At 41.6% G+C, this 19,341-nt stretch overlaps 3 protein-coding genes and 1 pseudogene across 5 annotated transcripts; 2 read left to right on the forward strand and 2 right to left on the reverse strand.

Moving 5' to 3' along the window:
- Positions 1-85: 85 nt before the first annotated feature.
- Positions 86-2,717, reverse strand: LOC121742970 (probable serine/threonine-protein kinase PBL21). Its single transcript, XM_042136123.1, has 6 exons — positions 2,456-2,717; positions 1,756-1,997; positions 1,550-1,685; positions 971-1,229; positions 763-895; positions 86-457 (listed from the first exon to the last, which is right to left on the reverse strand). Exons 1-6 carry the CDS (start codon positions 2,613-2,615, stop codon positions 209-211), a joined length of 1,179 nt encoding a protein of 392 aa, XP_041992057.1. The 5' UTR covers positions 2,616-2,717; the 3' UTR covers positions 86-208.
- A 460-nt stretch (positions 2,718-3,177) lies between these two features.
- LOC121744991 (sec1 family domain-containing protein MIP3-like) lies at positions 3,178-8,126 on the reverse strand. Of its 3 annotated transcripts, none has more exons than XM_042138719.1 (8): positions 7,902-8,126; positions 7,668-7,736; positions 7,301-7,444; positions 6,928-7,077; positions 5,591-6,097; positions 3,746-5,278; positions 3,600-3,668; positions 3,178-3,491 (listed from the first exon to the last, which is right to left on the reverse strand). In XM_042138719.1, exons 2-8 carry the CDS (start codon positions 7,713-7,715, stop codon positions 3,363-3,365), a joined length of 2,580 nt encoding a protein of 859 aa, XP_041994653.1. In that variant the 5' UTR covers positions 7,716-7,736; positions 7,902-8,126; the 3' UTR covers positions 3,178-3,362. The 3 variants fall into 3 exon arrangements, with proteins under 3 accessions (XP_041994653.1, XP_041994654.1, XP_041994652.1); XM_042138720.1 differs by having other exon boundaries at positions 7,668-7,754; XM_042138718.1 differs by having other exon boundaries at positions 7,668-7,731; positions 7,902-8,125.
- Positions 8,127-11,005: 2,879 nt separating this feature from the next.
- Positions 11,006-12,278, forward strand: LOC121746114 (annotated as a pseudogene).
- An 897-nt stretch (positions 12,279-13,175) lies between these two features.
- On the forward strand, positions 13,176-15,469 carry LOC121745190 (phospholipase A1-IIdelta-like). The gene is made up of 2 exons (XM_042138999.1): positions 13,176-14,100; positions 14,768-15,469. The coding sequence occupies exons 1-2, from the start codon at positions 13,321-13,323 to the stop codon at positions 15,200-15,202; spliced, it is 1,215 nt and encodes a 404-aa protein (XP_041994933.1). The 5' UTR covers positions 13,176-13,320; the 3' UTR covers positions 15,203-15,469.
- The last annotated feature ends 3,872 nt before the right edge of the window (positions 15,470-19,341 follow it).

Raw genomic sequence — 19,341 nt, forward strand, 5'->3', positions numbered from 1 at the left:
GGATAACATATTATATGCCTTATGAAATTGGAATTGAACGACAAATTATAGGCTTATAGCATATCTTGTAAAGTAAAGCTAAGTATTAGACTGCATAAAAAGGTTTGATCACAAAAAATTCAAAAGTTAGGTAACATTACAAAACATCAAGAGTGGAATGGAAATCTAGAAACCATTTATTCCCAACTTCTTCCATCCAAACCACGCCTCACGCCGTAGGAGATGGCGTAGCAAGAGGGGTTGCCGAGTTACCTGCTACAGACGGTCGATGATGCTTCACTAAGGGAACCAACGACTGCACGACATCCGCCATCAGCGGCCTGTAATCAGCCTCCGGCTGCACACACATCGCAGCAATGGCCGCCACTTGAATCACCTCCTTCCTCGAATGCTGACCCTCCAACGCAGGATCCATGATCTCTCCGACCTTATCTCTATCCGTAAGGTGGGGCAACGCCTAAGCACGTAGAGACAGAGCACGCTCAAATGGTGACACAAGAATGGCCTTAACTAGTTTTCAACTTTCAAGTAGAGCTGTCAAAGTGGTCAGTCAGTCAATTCGGTCCCGACATAATTTATCGAGCCGTTCGTTTCCTAGCCCAAATACACATTTTATGTCAAAAGATCTATGGGCCGGGTTAGCCCAAACCGCACTTTTGGCCCGGCCCAAGTACTTTTCAAGGCAAAATTTATATAGCTCAAGTTTTAAGGTTGATGAAACAGAATGACTAGTTTAAGCAAGAGAGTGAGTGGGAAACCAACCCAAGATACGAGAACGCCTTCCCCGGGTGGCCTCTTCATATCCACAGGAACTCTGCCGGTCAGCAGCTCCAAGAGGACAACGCCGTAGCTATAGACATCCGACTTTGTGGTCAGGTGCCCGGTTAAAGCATATCTGCAGGACCGTTGCACGAGAATTAGAAAAGTATCTACATTTAAAACAATCATGGATAGTGTTGGATTCGCGTACTCAGGTGCAACGTATCCCTGTGTGCCCAAGACGCGCGTAGAAACATGTGCACCAGCTTTCTCAGGCCCGTGCTTTGCCAGTCCGAAGTCGGAGACTTTGGCGTGGAAGTTTTTGTCGAGGAGGATGTTACTGCTTTTGAAGTCTCGATGGATCACCGGGGGGCTGACATGCTCGTGGAGATACTCCAAACCATTGGCGGCCTCTAAAGCTATCCGCAGTCGTGTTTCCCAGTTCAGCTTCGAAGGCATTGCTTTATTACCTGAGTGTTGCACCAGACAAAGGAGCTGCAGTGAGAAAACTCTCAAACATACTCATTTAACTGGTTGATTTCATGCATAAAACCAGAGCATCATCATCAATAAAATCCAATCAAATGACAAACCTATGTATTATTAAACCAATCAAGAAGATTATATGACAAAAGACAACTGAACGAACGAATCGAAGGCCTGTTTTAACTGCTTCTTGCACTGATCTTAGTGAATAACCGAGCAATAGTTTATGACTAATGTGAGGCAGACATTCGAGTGAATGAACAGCAACCAACTTTGCCTCTTGCTTTAGTCATAATTTACTTACCACTGATGGGATACAAATGTTCCTGCAGTCCTCCATTGGCCATAAACTCATAAACGAGCAGTTTACTATTGCTCTTCGAACAGAAGCCAATCAACGAAAGCAGATAAGGAGAAGATAGCCGCCCCAACAGTTCCACCTATCATTCCATTAGAAGGGAATGAAAACAAATGAACAGACACTCACAATGTCAGCAAAAAAGATTCAACCTCTGCAGTGAATTCATCTTCACCCTGCTGTCCAGCTTGATCCATCAGCTTAACTGCAACCTTCCTCCCATTATGAAGAACACCTCGATACACTAGCCCAAACGCACCCCGGCCAATCACATTCGACTTCCCAAATCCACCAGTGGCTGAATGCAGCTGCTTGAAAGTAAACACCTGAAGCCCTCTCTCTGTAGCAACTTGGATGTTTGCAAAGTTGCTAGCTTTCTCCTCATGGTAGCTCTCTTCCAATTTCAATAGTATCACATAATCAGAAACAAGCAAATACATACACACATAAAGAAAATCAAGATAATAGTACTAGTCAGAGCAACTTTAGTGTACACATTACACCAAATAAGCTCAATTTTTTGGGACCTATCAGTTTCTCTCTTTTGGACTAATTGGGCAAAAAATCAAAATTTTAATTTTCCATCTACCTAAGTCCAAGCCCCACATTTTTCAGCTGTCCAAATAGTAGTAAATTAGCACCGACAAAAGGACCACATTGACAAAACTCAGGCTCTCATTTCTTCAACAAGGGTATTCAAGAAAACTGTCTGAAATAACAAGAAATTGGAGATTTCCATCTCATTCAAGAAGCCCACATTGTGAAAACAGCCAAGGTTACATTTTTATGCATATGATTCTGCAGAAGCATACCAAAGAATATAAAAGGAAGGCTTTTGAAAAGGGTACGTACTTTGTTGTTGGATCTTGGCGCGCTTGGAGAGTTGGTGGCGCAAGTAGCAGTAGTAAGTTAAGGTTACAAGAACTGAAGCGACGGAGAGGGATGCAAAGACTAGGACTGCGGCCAATGCGAAGGTCTCCTTCTTCCTGTAGTCTTGGCTCTCACCTCCCATTGCTATATTGAGTGTGAATGGAGAGAGAGAGAGAGAGAGAGAGATGGGGGGAAATATGGAGTGTGAAGTGACAAATGGGACACCAGTGTCTCAGTTGTAGGAAGGACTGCAACTCTCTCTCTCATTTATTTCCATTTTTCAGGGTGTGGGGCGCGAAGACCAATCGTTGACAGTTTCATCATTTTTGTACCGACATCCCTCCATTTCTTTTAATTTCATCCACGTCCCTCGTGTCCAGGTGTTTTTCATAATCAAGGTAAGGAAACATGGTTTGTGGAATAATAATCAGTCTCTTTTGGAATTGTAACAAGTGATTAAACGTCAATTTAAGCCACACCAGAGAAAATAAGGAAATTGAGGAAAATCGATAAAAATCGGTAAAAATTGTCGATTTTAAACTGGAACTTGAACCGCCGGTTTCGGGTTCAAGATTGGCCGTTAATTACTTGTCTTTCCCATTTCCATACTTAAAAACCGGCGGTTCTTGAATCGCAAGAAACGCCACCCCATCTAGAAGTAGAACTTCCATGTATGTTTCAGAGTGTGAATCGCAAGCAAAAAATTGAAGATAAAATCTATCAAGTTGAAAATCTATTAGAGAGTCGGTTAGACTGTTTACATTACACTTGTAGTACCAACATTTTTCACTTTTTTTTACAATAGTTGATGCATCTGTGCTACAAAATGAAATAGTTTTTCACTATAAATCTGCATTTCCCATAGCAAAACTGATTGTACAAGTTGCCTTTAGATATGAGAATAGTCACCAAAGAGTAATTCACGCATGTCATCCGGGGTAAGAAGAGTCGTTCCGCCCAGTAACACCTCAACGTCTGGCCTGCTGCTCCGTGCTATCGCCTCCTGCACTTCCCTCACCTTCCGGTGCAACGAAAAAAATAAGCATCGTGTAGAGGAACTTTATAGCTTTCAATAGAACAAACAAAGTGTAGAGAGAAGAAAGGTGTAGAGTTGAAGAAAGCGAACCTCTAATGCGTTTATGCCTCCGATTACAAAAACCAGGATAATGTTATGATCCGAAAGACTAGGTTTAGCCTATGAGATGCAACAGAAAAAACACGGTAAGATAACTTTAGGAGTGATTGATACGTTTGAGATATACCGATTAATACCTGTCCGAGGCCAAATCTTCCGAATCCACTTTTAAAAAGGCGTCCCACGGTGGATGAATGATACTCCATCCCAGGTATGGCATTGTGGTCTAAGACATTTGTGAGGATTTTATAGAGCAACCCCTTGGTCGAAGAAGGGTCGTCGTTGCGTCTGCTTTCCAGAGCAGACATCCCTTCCCTCAGTGCCGAATTTCCTTTCATGCCGGACAATTTGTGAAGAAACTTGAAAAGATTATCCACTCTGTCTCGAAGCTCTAGCTTCAGCTGCATGTCACTGTACGCTTCATCTTTGCTCGTGTCTTTATCAGCATCGTCATCTCCCCAACTATCCCACTGATCGTCGTCTAGCTCAAAACCATCCGAGTGGCCACTGGGATCTTCATTCTTCTTATTAGATTTTGTTTTGGCTTCAAGATCATCCAACAAACCCTGGAAAAGCTTTAGTCTTGACACGGTGGGGTTCTCGAGAATGGCATCCACGATGGCTTCTTTCATGAAATGCTCCTCTTGCCAAGTAAATGGACCACCGGAGCCTGAGGTCGGGAAATTCTCACCAGCTAATATATACCCGATCACTGTCAGGAGCAGTGCGTCTTCGAGAGTGAATAAGCCCTGCGATTTATTGTGCTTTTGCCCCCGAGATGCCGCTAGGACAGTCTTATTTATGAGGTCGCTGATTTGTGCAGCAAGGCTTTGGCTCGTGTCCGCAGCATTCACGTGCAAAATCTTCTCCGCACTATTGAACGCATCCCAACTTGCAGAGTTCGATTCATCTAAAGCATGCACCGTGGCAGCTGCTAACTGAATAATCCCTTTGTTTTTTACCAACGAGGACTGCCTTTTGGCTAGTGATCGAAGCATAGACTGCAACTCCGACTTAGAAGCTAAACCAGGACGGGTGTTCAAATTAGGCGTTGGACTCTCCTGACGTAGACATTCTTGAAGCCATTTCTTGACCAGCATGGCCCCATCTTTCGTCCTCCTGTCAAGTATCGCTTCTAGATACAGTGCACCACGGAAGTTATCAGTCGAGACAAACGACCCGTGCAGAAGCTTACTCTCATTAAGTTGAAAGCAGCTTTCATCATTCAGATTTTTTCTGAACTTCATGAAGTCAGCACTCGGAGCATCTGATTTGAAAGCATCCCACCCATTAAAAAATGCTTCGATATTTTCCAATAGCTGAAAATTACTTTCTTTGTCATCTTGAACAATATATTTGTCAAGTGGAATCTGCACAGTAAGACGAGCACGCTCAACTTTGTGGGGGCTAATTTTGAGCTGGCTTTGGGAACCTCTCAACAGGCTTAAGGATGACGCTGGTTGCATACGAGGCAGAGATGCAAACATCCGATCCACAAGTGAGTCTCCATGACAGCACGGAGTAAGAAGATCGAGTGTACGGTCAATGAGCAGTAGCCCTGCTGATCTTTTACGCCGACCAACATCATAGAGACTAGACATATCTGTCATAAGCTTCCCTACATTTTTTGACAAATCACCCAGCGAAAATATTTCAAGTTTCAGATCCATCTGCAAGTTTTAGATATAGCATGATCAACGTGACAAGTTTAACATTCAGTGTTAATAAAGTTGACAAAGGAACGCTAACATTTAGATAATACTTGCTACAACTTTTCATGGTCGTAATTGGGGTTCAACTGTACATACAAAACTTTTATGGCACAGTAATCCTAATTGCATAGATTATTTTTAAATGTAAAAACAAATAAAGCCTTGAAATCCATGGGAATATAGAAAAGCAAATTCACGGAAAGACAAAGAGTGTTCATATTGTAATGAGCTTCATAATAAGAAAAACAAGCGAAGGCCGTGTTATCAAACCTTTAAAGCCAAATGATAGAGAAATTGAGCTGTAAGATTTGCCCCAGGACTGACATCCTCAGCGTCAGCAAGTTTCCCTGTACTTAATGGAGGTAAACCAGAGCTTATCGAGCTCTCGTGCTCAGAAGATAAGCTAGCTTCAGCAGTAGATCCTTCTGAAGGTAAGACAAAGACTCTGGGTGACAATGGACACAAAATCAGAGGAAAGTGGTGCACCGAGACCACCAATTTTTGTCCAACGTCTTCTGAGCCACTGAAGTAATCTTCCCCTCGATGTTTTGCATTTGAAATGCCATAATCTCTGAAACTGTCATCATCGATGTCAGTTAGTTCCGACCATCCTTCCTCTTCAGATGCAGAACCTTCCTTAAGCCCACTGTCGTTGACAACAGTGTGAGGTCTTTCATGTTTCTTAACAAGCTCCTCATAATCTTGGTTGAGTAGAATTTCATACTCTCGAAAAGCGTCTGGGCCGAGAGGAGAATCAGGATATGCTGAGTGAGCCACCTATGTTATAAAGAAAGGCTGTACGTGAGTAAAGAGGTTATTTGAATTATTGGATATGAACATTCACATTCTTGTGTGTCAGCGACACTGATGGGGAAAGACAATAAGAAACACGGGCAACTCTTGTTTGGTGCAATTATCATAGATTTTCTAGTCACTAGTCGCCTGTGTTCATGCCGAGGAAGAAGCTAAAAGAAAACCCTAAAAAGAAATGTATCAGAAATTACACGACAGCATTTGTGCTCATTGCAGAATGGTAAAGAGAAAATACTGATGACGAGATCCTAGCATCGCTCACACTAATCTAATGTCAACAATGTATTTGCACAAGAAAACAGTCATCATTTAAGAGAGCATGTAATAGCATAGAGATGGAGTGAAGCCAACATCAACATTCACCTCATCTTGCTAAATCAGCAGAGCATCAGAGGTTGAGAAACCTTCCTACGAATGATGGGTCAGTAAGTTGATGTGACTCTTGACAAACTACATAGACTCAGAAAGAACAAGAGAAACCCGCTACTTAGAAACATGGCAATTAAAACACTGATTGATGTCCACATTTTTAAGACAATATACTATCGTAGGACAAACATTCAACAGATAAAATCCTAAGCGACAATTCTCTCAGCAGCGGAATAAATATATAGAAAGATCATTGAGGTTCTGCACCGAGCCTGTAAAAGTTTTTATTGTGACTCCTTAACAGTTGCTCCCATAAATCCATTTGAGTGTTTTTAATTTCACAACATAAATACTAAACCAATCAAATTAAGCCAAGTTATATAAACCCAGAAAAGCATGGCGTCCAAAACATTTTTAAAGAATACCTCTGAGATGGATGTATATACTGCACAGCCGTGAACGTTTTGAAGTGCGCTCAAGCAACGTAAAATATAGCGATGTGCATCACTCAGAAGACACGAGGTGACGACCACAATTTTACTGGCAGGATCAGAACCGGTATTCCAATCAACAACCTATAAATAAGTTCAATGAGAACTCCACAATATTGTGGTACAAAAATAAAAGGTAATCAGAGACGAATCCACCAAAACTTCAAAAGGGACAGCAAGAAATACTGAGGCAAGTGATCCTAAAATAATTAAAATCCCCGGACATTGGATCCATACGAGCAATCCCATGATATGACGACATATTAAAGGGGAAGCACAATAACAAAAACAGGTCGTGAGAGTGCACCTTATCAACAACGGACATGTTCTCCAAGCTACAAACAGCTCGTGCCCCTAGCTCCAAAAGCAAGGGGAATGCACCAAGAAACTGGAAGCTCTCGGCAGCTCCAGCATCCAAATATACAATTGCATCTTTTATATTCTCCGATGCCTGAGAAATATCACATTCAATAATAGATCACAGACAAGGCCCAGAACCAATAATTTCCCCCAGAAAACAATTCTATAGATCAATTTAATTACAGCAAACCATTTGTTTAGGGAATTCAAAAGAATGACAATGCAGCACAACAAATACTATCATTCAAAAATGAAATTTTTAACGAACTCTAATGTATAGCAAAGAGCAATATAGAAGAAAAGCTGTAACTTACTTGTCGGATGGAATCATGGCAGCATTTGATCACATCAACCGTGGCCATCGATCAGCTCCTTTTTCTTCGCTTAAACAATAGAAAGATCCGCGAAATTCATAAAATCAATACAAATAATCAGCAACGTACCACAATCCAAATCCACCGAAATTGAAGAAAAGAGGTGGGGCCAGCAATGAAATCAAATTGGGGCATTTGGAGAGCTAGGGCTTTGTGCACAAGTGAAGATTTTACCTTTGATAAAAGATTCAAAAACCCACAAAATTGGGAGTGGAGATCATCAGATGAGTTGGAAGAACCGGTTCAATTTCTACAAGCGTGACTGCAGGTTAGGACCAACAGATCCAGCTTAAAACTTCGTCATGTGATTTTATACTTTTTTTTTATCAAGAATGTTATGTTAAAAAGTTTTATTCTTTACAAAATTAAAAATGCAATAAGAGGAAAATTTTGTGAGAGCCCAGAAAATAAAAAGTGATCATCAACATAATTTCTATAAGTAATAGTTCATTTTAACAAAATTATCCCCTAAGCCCCTGTTCGGTTGCAACATGGAGAATAATAGATATAATTTACTTTCCTTTCAGTAAGAGGCCCTCACATAAGCCCACATAACTAATGCAACTTAACTATTTTAATTAGACTATTCATCTAGTCTTACCCCCTCCGACTAAATCAATCCTAGATAAAACTCATTTTAGCCTAACCCCCTCCTACTAAATCAATCCTGGATAAAGCTCATCCTATAAAAAAGCTCATCTCTATTGTATCATATATTGTTATCCACCATTATTTTATATGTTTAACCGAACGGGCACAAAGTAAATACGGCCAATTTTATCTTATTATTGCATTGACCGAAATTATTAAGCAAAATATCTAATTTTAAACTCTATCTTCAAAGAAGAAGCTTAGTGATAAGAGCTACTCCATAAAAGACCACTTGACACAAGTATAAAATGTCAACAAATTCAAACATAAAATAAAGATTTATCAACATGAGTACAAACTCAGACTCAAATGAAGGACTCATTGACACAAGTATAAAAGATACATAAAGTTCAACAAATTAAATTGGAAGATCAATATATAAGATCTCATTACTCAAATATCAAATCTAATTCAAAGCTGATGGTCCTAATGTTTGGACGACCCAAAACGAGTCAGTGTCACTTCATTTATAAAATTTTGTTCGAGATAGTCATCGCCAAATTTTACTTCTCTTGATTTGTCTAAAAGATAAATGGTTGCAAACTAAAAGATAAATGGTTGCAAACTAAAGTTCAACAAGGCCTCCTTCCTCCACAAGGTCAAGTTCCCCTTCGCCGCAGCCTACCAAGTCTCCTCCCTCCTCTACGCCACCTCCATCCTTGCCACTGAGAAGAAACTAGAGAGCTCATGAAGAAGAAAGTAAAGCTTGAGAATTCCATAAATGTCGAGCTGAAGATTTTCACTGTTTCGTTGCTTGAAATGTAATATCAATACAAACTTATTATACAGCTAGACTAAGAAGGATCTAGAATCCATTCCTAATCTATTGTACAATCCTATTACAGCTTTTAATCATAACAGAATTCATTAATCTTTCTTCTTCATAATTCCTCTCAATGCCACGTCTTTCCATGAGTCCTTGTGGTCCTCAATCTTGTCTGGTAAAAGAGCAGCGGATCCTTTATCCATGTAAGAGATTCTTAAGATAAAGTTTTCTGGAGAAACTAGGAGAATGAGACTTAAGAAAGTAGGAGAATGAGACTTAAGAACAGTTTCACCAACATTAGCAATATCAACAAATTGACCATTTCCAAGAACCAAGTGTTTACCTCATGTATATTCTGAGCTGATGTTTAAGTTGCTCAAATCATTGGAGACATGATGAGTAGTTCCAGAATCCAGACCAGCTGGTTGAGGCAGCAAAATCAAACCCAAATTCTGACTGAGTTCCAGCTAAGAAGTTGACAGTAGGTGATCTTGGCACAGACTGAGTCAAATGAGCAGATGGGTAGTTTTGCTGCTGCTGTGGAGCATTCCCTCTAAACTGCAACTGAGGAGGAGTATAGTTATGTTCGAACCTATGCCAGCATTTAGCTGTTGTGTGTCCTGGTTTTTCACACAATTGGCAAATGATTCTGTTGCCTTCCCCTCTACCAAAACCTTTTCTTCCTCTGCCTCCTCTCTGATTTCTGGATCCACCGCTTCCTCCTCCATTATCAAACTTGTTGTAATATGAAGATGAATCCTCTCTCTACCCTGACTGTTGTTGCACCAAGTTCAATGTAGACTGAGATCCATCCACACTAGTGGAGTGTGACCTTGTTCATTCTGGACTCAAAGCTGAGGAGAAATGAGCTGACATCTCCAATGGTCCAGGGCTCAGATCTGTAAGTGATTGCACATACTGCTGGATCATATTCTTGGCCCAATCTTCCAAGAATGTGCAGGATTTGTTCCCCATCAGAGATCCTGCAACCAACAAACCCAAGAAGGTCAAAGAAATTTCTCATCTTACCCAAATATTCACGCATAGTGAGACCATCCTTCTTGAGGTTCTGCATCTGATGTCTATACTACATGACTTTGGTAGTAGAGCAACTGGCAAAATTTGTCTCCAACGCTCTCCAAATATCCTTCGCGGATCTGAGCCCAACAACAAGGGAAAGAGCTCCTTCTGACAGTGAAGAGTGCAGCCAACCAGCTACCCTTCTATCCTGTCTTTGCAATGCCACAAAGGCTGGATTGAGTATCATGGAACCTTCATCTGGATCTGCAATGGTTTGCGGTGGTGGGATTGCTTCTCCAGTGAGGAATGCTTCAAGGCGGTAGCCACACACAGCAACATCTACCTGTTGCTGCCATATCAGGAAGTTCCCTTCAGTGAGCTTCACTGAGATATGAGGAATCTAAGAAAAGAGAAGCAACGCAGACAATGGAATAGTTGAGGCATTTGAATTGTTTGATTCTGCCATTTTAGGTAAATAACAAAATAAGGATAAAAAAGGGGTAGGAGAGACAGGATCAAAAAGATCCTGCTCTGATACCATGAGAAGAAACTGGAGAGCTCATGAAGAAGAAAGTAAAGCTTGAGAATTCCATAAATGTCGAGCTGAAGATTTTCACTGTTTCGTTGCTTGAAATGTAATATCAATACAAATTGATTATATAGCTAGATTAAGAAGGATCTAAAATCCATTCCTAATCTATTGTACAATCCTATTACATCTCTTAATCATAACATAATTCATTAATCTTTCTTCTTCATAATTCCTCTCAATGCCACGTCTCTCCATGAGTCCTTGTGGTCCTCAATCTTGTCTGGTGAAAGAGCCGCAGACCCTTTATCCATGCTAGCCGGCATATGTACTAAGCCGACCATCTCTAGTGCTCCAGTTGACCTCACGTGATCACCAGCTGCATCTAGTTCATGCATTTGAACGTTGCATGAAACATTAGCAACATCTTTGGTTTCTTCTTTGTAAGCTCCTCTAACAGCCACCACCTCGGACTACCAGACCAACTTCATCGGCTACATCGCCACCTCCACCGACGCCGTCGCCAACCTCCTCGGCCGCCGCGAGATCTTCGTAGTTTGGTGCGGCACCAAGGCCACCTACGAGTGGATCGACGTCGCCTACTTCGACCCCGTCTTCTCCTCCCCCTCCTCCGCTCCTCCGCCGCCTCCCCGCCCAAAGTCATGGACGGCTGGCTCACAATCTACAACTCCTTAAACCCTAACTCCAAATTTCTGAAGTGAGCGCGCGCTCAACTTCAGAAATTAATCGACCAGCTTCTGAATCAATACAAAGACGAACACCCTAGCATCGTCGTGACGGGGCATAGCCTTGGGGCCGCCCTCGCGCTGCTCTCCGCGTTCGATTTGGTTGAGAATGTGGTTAAAGACCATGGCGGGGAAGTCCCTGTCACGGCCGTCGTCTTTGCTGCCCGCGCGTAAGAGACGGCAGCTTCACCGAGAAGCTGCAGGAGTATCCCAACCTCAAGATTTTGCACACTAAGAACTTACTCGACCCGATTCCGCATTACCCACAGGAGATCTTGGGCTACAGAGGCGCCAGAGTGGAGTTGGTGATCGATAGCAGGTAATGACATTTTTGTTCATAGAATTCCATGAATTATCTACCCTACCAAACGTATACTTATAATTTATTTTATAGTAGTTAGAATTTGATTTGATTTATTTATAGCCTTATAAATATGGGTGTGGTATTTGAAAAGAATTAATGAATAAAGAAATAAAATTATACTATATCTCTTTCAACTCTATATATTTGAATCTCTCTTATCCATTTCAATTTTATTTGAATCCGCAGGAAACCGTCGTCGTTGAGAATGATCCCGAATGGTATCTTCGACTGGCATAACTTGCAGGGGATGCTGCACGTGGTGGCGGCGTAGCACGGGGAGGAGGGGAAGTTCGAGGTGGTGGTGAAAAGGAGCTTAGCTTTAGTGAACAAGTCGTGTGCGTTTCTGAAGGAGGAATATAAGATCTCGGGGAATTGGTGGGTGGCGCAGAATAGAGGGATGGTGCTTGATGACAAAGGAGAGTGGGTTTTAAAGCCTCCGCTCGAGGAGGATCTCCCCGTCCCCGAGTTCACTTGAACGGGACTTGTTGGGGATGTGTTCACACGAGAGCCTCTATTTTGAGTTTGTGTAGTGTCTTTTTTTAACCATAGGTGTACCGAACCCACCTTTGGCGGAATCCGACTAATCTTGCTCGATCGAATTTGCAGATTAAGTTCGAAAATCTCCCAGCCAGGAGGGTGTCGGGGTCTTTTTTTTAATAAAGCTATACATGCTCATAATGTGGATGTTCGTATTTTGTTGATTTTAATTGGATAATGATTTTGATTTTAATGGGATAATGAGTTGATTTCAATGAAGAGTATTATGGATAACATCATTGTATAATAATGAGTTGGGACATAAAATGAAACACTAAAAAGAAAAAAGAGGATCAATTGACCTTTTTTAGTATATGTTACTAAGTTGAATTAAAATTTTTGAACAAGTAAATTAAAAAAATTATATTGAAAAAATAGGAGAGATAAATAAAGCAGGAAAGATAAAAAGAGAATAAGATGATGAACTAAAGTAAGAGTGATTAGATATTTTATTTTTTGTCAGAAAAAGAAATGACTCAATTTAGTTAGAACATCCCAAAAAGAAATACAACTGAACTTAGTTAGGACGGAGAGTATATTTTTTTTTCTTATAACTCATGAAAATAATATCCTCCATATTTATGAAAATTAAAGATGAAATTCAGTAATTCACACGTCTAGTATAAAACCCATTTTGTAGAGCCATCCCACCCCAAATTTGAATGATTAATAAGAACGATATTTCTATTTTCAGTAAAACTTATTTGCAACGGTATTAATTAACATGGTCATGTCTTTTTCTACAACATACACACATAAAAAACACGTTGAGATGTCACACAAATTCCAAATTTACATCAGTGTGGTAGAACACATCTCCAATCAATCTCTTTCCCATAATTGTTTGCACTAATTAAATTAAAACGAATGGCCCAAACACCATTTACAGAAAAATCCTATCCATTCCACTTATCCTTTTCAAATCCATAACATTCTATAATTATTCAGCAATTTCTTGACTCAATTCAACAAATCGAAAAATGGCGGAAGAAGCACCGCCGCCGCCGTGGCCGGAGCTCCTCGGCAGCAACGACTGGAAGGGCCTCCTGGACCCCCTAGAAATCACCCTCCGCCGCCTCATCCTCCGGTGCGGCGACTTCTGCCAAGCCACCTACGACGCCTTCAACAACGACGCCAACTCCAAGTACGCCGGCAGCAGCCGCTACGGCAAGAAGTCCTTCTTCGACAAAGTCATGCTCGAGTCCGCCGCCGACTACCAAGTCTCCTGCTTCCTCTACGCCACCGCCCAGCTCAGCGTCGCCCAGGCCGTCTTCCTCCGCTCCCTCCGCCCCGACGCCTGGGACCGCGAGTCCAACTGGATCGGCTACATCGCCGTCACCACCGACGCCGTCACCGCCGCCCTCGGCCGCCGCGAGATCTACGTCGTGTGGCGCGGGACCTCCCGCACCTACGAGTGGATCAACGTCCTCGCCGCCGTCCCCCAGTCCGCCGCCGAGCTCCTTGCCGCGCCAGAACCCAGCGACGACGACGACAACGAGAGGGTGCCGAGGGTCATGAAAGGGTGGATGACGATTTATACGTCATCCAACCCAAAATCGCCCTTTACTAAATTAAGCGCGCGCTCGCAGCTGCATAAGAAGATTATGCATCTGCGAGAGCTCTACAAGGGGGATAGCCTCAGCATAACGATGACGGGGCACAGCCTCGGCGCGACTCTGGCGACCCTCGCCGCGTTCGACCTCGTCGAGAACGGCATCCGCGACATTCCTGTCGCGGCCGTGGTCTTCGGCAGCCCCCAGGTCAACTACATTCCGCTTGTTGAAACTTATATTGCCAGAAAATCTATAAAATTTTAGTTAAATTTTGGTCTATCCCGCTAAACATCGAAAAACAACCTTAAAAACCTTGAAATTTAATCATTTTTTCCACTGTTAAAATATTTTGGTTGCTTATTGATATTGTTGATGTGGCGCAAATATATTCCAAATCTATGACGTAATTGATTTATGTGCTAAGTGTGATGATAATGATAAAAATGATAAAATACATCATCGATTTCGGCAATTTAAAATTTTTTAGATGCTAATCATATACAATTTCATCCAAATTAGATTGTATGGATAAATTGAAAAAAAATTGCTTAAGTGCAAAGTCTTCATTGTTGATTTTTATACCAGAATTCTATCAAATTTCATATTTTGTTTTACAAAATAGGACGTGACAGGAGTTTTAATGTGGAATTGGTAAATTAAAAGAGAAGTGGTGTTAGTGGAATGTGGAGTCCATATATTAGTAAGAGAGAAGTTGTTGAAAACTTTCATTTTTTAAATGTGCTCTATTTTTCGTGGACAATAAAAAATGACAAATGTGCTATATTTCTTATAGACGGAGGGAGTGCCATTTTAAATACTATAAAAAGTACATTTCATGCATGCTTTTAAAATTCTAGCTTCGTTATTGATTCAGGTGGGAAGCAACGCATTCAGGGAGAGGGTGGCGCGGTACCCGAACCTAAAAATCCTGCACGTGCGGAACAAGATCGATCTGATAACGCGGTACCCTAGCGTGTTGCTCGGGTACAGGGACGTGGGGGTGGATCTGGAGATCGACAATAGGAAGTCGCCGAGCCTGAAGAGATCGACGAATACGGGAGACTGGCACAACCTGCAGGGGATGCTGCACGTGGTGGCCGGGTGGAACGGGGCGGATGCGGAGTTCGAGCTGAAGGTGAAGAGGAGCTTGGCGCTTGTTAACAAATCGAGCGAGTATTTGAAGGATGAGCTTTTAATCCCCGGTATTTGGTGGGTGGAGAAGAACAAAGGTCTTGTGCGTGATGACGACGGCGAGTGGGTTCCGACGCCGCCGGCGGATGAGGATCAGCCGGTGCCGGAGTTTCCATGATTTGATATGTCGTTTTGCTCATGTGTTTGTTGCGTTTTGGAATGAAAAGCTACTCGCAAGTCATACAATTTCCTTGTCACCCGCGACTTTTGAATTTGTTTTTTTATATTTGATGTGTAACATTTAATTCCAGACTTTATTTTATTTCGATATTGTGTAGGTAAAATGCGAATAAGTAGAGATGTAAAAAATATTTAAAATAATTAGAAGTTATATTAGGTGTATTATTATTGTTATCATATATACATATTTAATTTGTTACGTAAATGAATATTTATGCATCATAATTTTGTCATTCGATTGTTAATGTTGTTACGAAATTGGTTACGCCTAATTAATATCAAAATTATTAGTTGTACTTTATTTAAATTAATGTTACTAACAAATTTATATTATTCTCAACTAATAAAAAAATTATATGTAAAGATTATGTATCGCACAAGTGCTATATTAGTAGGATGAAAAAGTAACTATTACTATCATTACTTAGTTCCTTCACTTCCTTGTACTAAAGAATAAAGATGATGACTGATGTGTTTATTAAAGTGACTACTGCAGCTATATGCGGCTATTTCAATATGTAAGAATTGAAAAAAATGTTATGACAGTGATTGTATTTTTAAAAAATTTTAAACCTTTTAAACTTTATAGTAGTATTATTTAAATTTAATTTAATTTAAATTTCTTTTTAGACCATCCACAATAGGAATAGCCCAGCAATAGCCCAGCCATAGCCTAGCCACTGTCACATCATCAGCACTAAAAATCCTCCTACCACATCATAAATAGCCCAGCCATAGCCTAGCCACATCATAAATAGCCCAGCCACATCAATAGCCACATCACTAATAACAATTATATAAAATGACATAATTAACAATCACACAATATACGGAATTTAATTTACGAGACATATACGGGAAACATTAATAATACTATTAAAAATTTAAAAAGTACAATAATTTAAAAATATTACAATAATTAAAAAAAGTACAATAATTAAAAAAAAGTACAATAATTCACTCCTCGTCGCAGTCGTCGTCTCCTCCGTCGTTGTCGCCACCGTCGCCTCCGTCGTCGTCGCCTCTACTCCCGGCAGCTTCCCTCCGTGCCGCCTCCAAATCCTCCTGCATGCTCAGGAGCAATGTTTGAAGCAAACTCTTCTCCACGGGGTCCACCGCCGCCCGCCATTCGGCCACCGTCTTGACCATCTGAGCTCGCGTTTGTTGACGCGCGAAGAATTTGAGATCCGCTGTGGATTGGCCAAGGGGGATGCCGACTGGACCTCCTGTGAACCCCCGGCGACCCCCATCGCCTCCCGTTGAGCCCGCCTGTGCCCAACCGGGCGAGTACGGCGAGCAAACGAACGAGGGGTCGGGACCTCCTGGGCCGTCTCAGGGAGGTCGTGGGAACCACCGCTACTGCCGCTGAAATCACCGGAATAGTTCAGTCATTGCTTCTTCGGCCAGCCAGAGTCGACACCTACTCGGAACTTCTCGAAGTCGTTCAACACAAGATAGCAGTTCCAGTAGGTGAAGTCCTTGTACACCCCCTTCAGGGGGAAGGCTTTCTCCTCTATCCTCCTGCAGTCGTCCTCAGTTTGCCCACTGCTCATCATGCGGAGGGCGTTGGTGTACAAGCCCGAAAATCGGGAGACCGCAACCCTGATTCGGTCCCACGCCTTCCGGCAATCCTCCCCATTGCGTGGCCTCCCCTCCGGGCAAAACCTCTGGTAGGCTGCTGCTATCTTGCCCCACAAGTTGACGATCCTCTGGTTGTTCGAAACGAGAAGATCGTCGCAAACACTCACCCACGCCTTGAACGGGAGCATCCGGAATACCGGAAAGATCTATCCCCAAGTCATCGAAGGAGAAAGTGTCAAACTAGGCCGGAGGCGCAGCCTCCGTTGGCGTCGATGTGTGCGACGAACCAGTCGAAAAATCAACACTGGGGCGATAGACGTCCCTCGGCGTCCCCTGTGTCGCCGGTACCCCGCCGGGCATCATCTGCATTCCGGGTGCCCACCCCGGCATCTGGACACTGGGTGCCCACCCCGACATCGCCGGAAACGCCCCCGGCGGACTCCCCCCCGCTGGTATCCCGGGCATCATCTGCTGCCACGGGTACATGTTGTAGTATGAGTGCATCTGACTCCATCCACCTCCCACGGGGATCGGGGGAGTTTGAGATCCGCTACTCCCTGAAGTAGGCTCGTTGTTGAGATCCATTTACCGTTGTTGATCTTGTACAGAAATTTAGATAGAGAGAGTACTCGTTAATACAAGTGGTGCGAATGAAAATGACAGGCAAGTCGCGTATATATAGTGTTTCGGAATAAAAATTAAAAATTCGCGCTAGGCGATCCGGACGCTGCAATAGCGCCTAGCGGATCGCCTAGCGCACCGCCTAGCGCCGCGGAACCGCCGAGCGCTAGGTGGTTTTTTTCCGCGAAATCGGCTAGGCGGCTGCAATAGTTCGCCTAGCGCCGACGCTCGGCTAGGCAGTGCGCTAAGTGCTATTGTGGATGCTACCTAACGTCAAAATCTAGACTTCGCCGAGCGCACGGCAAAGATTCTTTGCACACATTCACAGAGAAAACGACCAATAATGACGATTTCCCACATGACTTGGACACTAAATTCAAAATAAAATGATTTGCAACAAGACTTGTTAGATAGAGAGAAAGGGCCACAGTGCATTTAAGTAGGGTCGACAATGAATTTAAAGTGTATTTATCTTTCCTATTAGATTGTGATTTATATCTGAAAAGTGATTATAATTTATAGAATGTACTCTCCCGTCTCCGATTAAGAGCCACCCTCTGACACTAAGATCCACTTTGGTTTTATAATAAAATATGAGTGAAGTGAGTTAGTGGAATGTAAGATCTACTTACCATTTATGGTAAAAATGAAGTGTGACTCTTAATTGAAGACGGACCTAAATGGAAAAGTGTGACTCTTAATCGAGGACGGAGGGAATATATATTTATGGAAATGTTTTATTGTAGGCATGCAACTCTATGGAGACGGCCACTAAAGATGGAATGCCCTTAACTATATATCTCTATCAAACCACACGTACACGTATATACATATTTGTATTAAATAATTAATATAAATATCTAGCAAATTCAATCAACAGAAGTTCATCCCCCCTGGTAGTTAGTATAGTTAACAAGAACTTAGATTCGATTTAGTTATGATTAAACACTGCTTTTTTTAATGCATATATGATCATGAATAGTCTTTTTTTTAATGGAATATGAGTATAAGATTTAGTGGAGTGTGTGGTCCACTTAATATCTTAAAACAGAGAAAAGTAAATAACATTTTAAATTATATACATCCCAAAAAGGCAAAATGTGACATTATTTCGTGTACAATGAAGTAATTATTTTGAGTCTATAATCACGAATATCTGAATGACGAAACTGACACGAGCACAACAACTACACTAAAAGTAAATAAGACTACAACGTCAAGAGGACCCCAAAGAGGCATAAAATCTTTCCCTACTTTCAAGTGTGTATGTCTATGAGCGCACATAAGTAGCACTCGTTGCATTGCAGACCACGCTCGCGAACCCCAGCCCACCGACCACTCCCTAATTAACCAGCCCTTTCCATGTTACGTTGCACCACATATCACTTTCGTTGTTGCATTACTGGTGCTCTAATTATGAACAATCCTAAAAAACTAAAAGAAGTTATGGAAAACTATATGTTATAGAGCATTCCTAAAAAACTAAAGGACTTATGGAAAAACTATTTGTTATTTTGTATGCTATATGGCATCAACTTCCCTGTTTTATTCTGCTAATTAAAAAGTTAGTCAAACGAATATTATTGTGGAAACAATATTAACATTTTTTTCAATAATACTATAAATCATGGATTATATAAATGTGAAGATACTATATGATTAATCACTACATAACTGCCTACGAATATTAATATCATATTCTCTGTTATTATCATCCATTCATATTGCGGATCGATTGACACCATTTGAAAAAGTGTGCGAATCTTTGTTTTGAACTTCTTAATTGTTGCTTAAAATGCTACCCCTAACTAGAAAGTGTCGATGATTTTGGCTTAGTTTATCTTTAAATTTTTTCATCTTTCTTTACACAAAAAA

Source organism: Salvia splendens, chromosome 8, assembly GCF_004379255.2.
Source record: "Salvia splendens isolate huo1 chromosome 8, SspV2, whole genome shotgun sequence".
Taxonomy (NCBI): Eukaryota; Viridiplantae; Streptophyta; class Magnoliopsida; order Lamiales; family Lamiaceae; genus Salvia; species Salvia splendens.

Bases quoted from the DNA above. Each gene is read 5' to 3' on its own strand.
- LOC121742970 (XM_042136123.1), bottom strand. From the start codon at position 2,615: ATGGGAGGTGAGAGCCAAGACTACAGGAAGAAGGAGACCTTCGCATTG. The intron at 1,998-2,455 runs GTACGTACCCTT...TGAAATTGGAAG, and splicing joins CGCCAAGATCCAACAACAAA to AGAGCTACCATGAGGAGAAA. The intron at 896-970 runs GTACGCGAATCC...ACGGTCCTGCAG, and splicing joins CAGGGATACGTTGCACCTGA to ATATGCTTTAACCGGGCACC.
- LOC121744991 (XM_042138719.1), bottom strand. From the start codon at position 7,715: ATGGCCACGGTTGATGTGATCAAATGCTGCCATGATTCCATCCGACAA. The intron at 7,445-7,667 runs GTAAGTTACAGC...GATATTTCTCAG, and splicing joins GCCATGATTCCATCCGACAA to GCATCGGAGAATATAAAAGA. The intron at 3,669-3,745 runs GTATTAATCGGT...TGCATCTCATAG, and splicing joins GAAGATTTGGCCTCGGACAG to GCTAAACCTAGTCTTTCGGA.
- LOC121745190 (XM_042138999.1), top strand. From the start codon at position 13,321: ATGGCGGAAGAAGCACCGCCGCCGCCGTGGCCGGAGCTCCTCGGCAGC. The intron at 14,101-14,767 runs GTCAACTACATT...TTATTGATTCAG, and splicing joins TGGTCTTCGGCAGCCCCCAG to GTGGGAAGCAACGCATTCAG.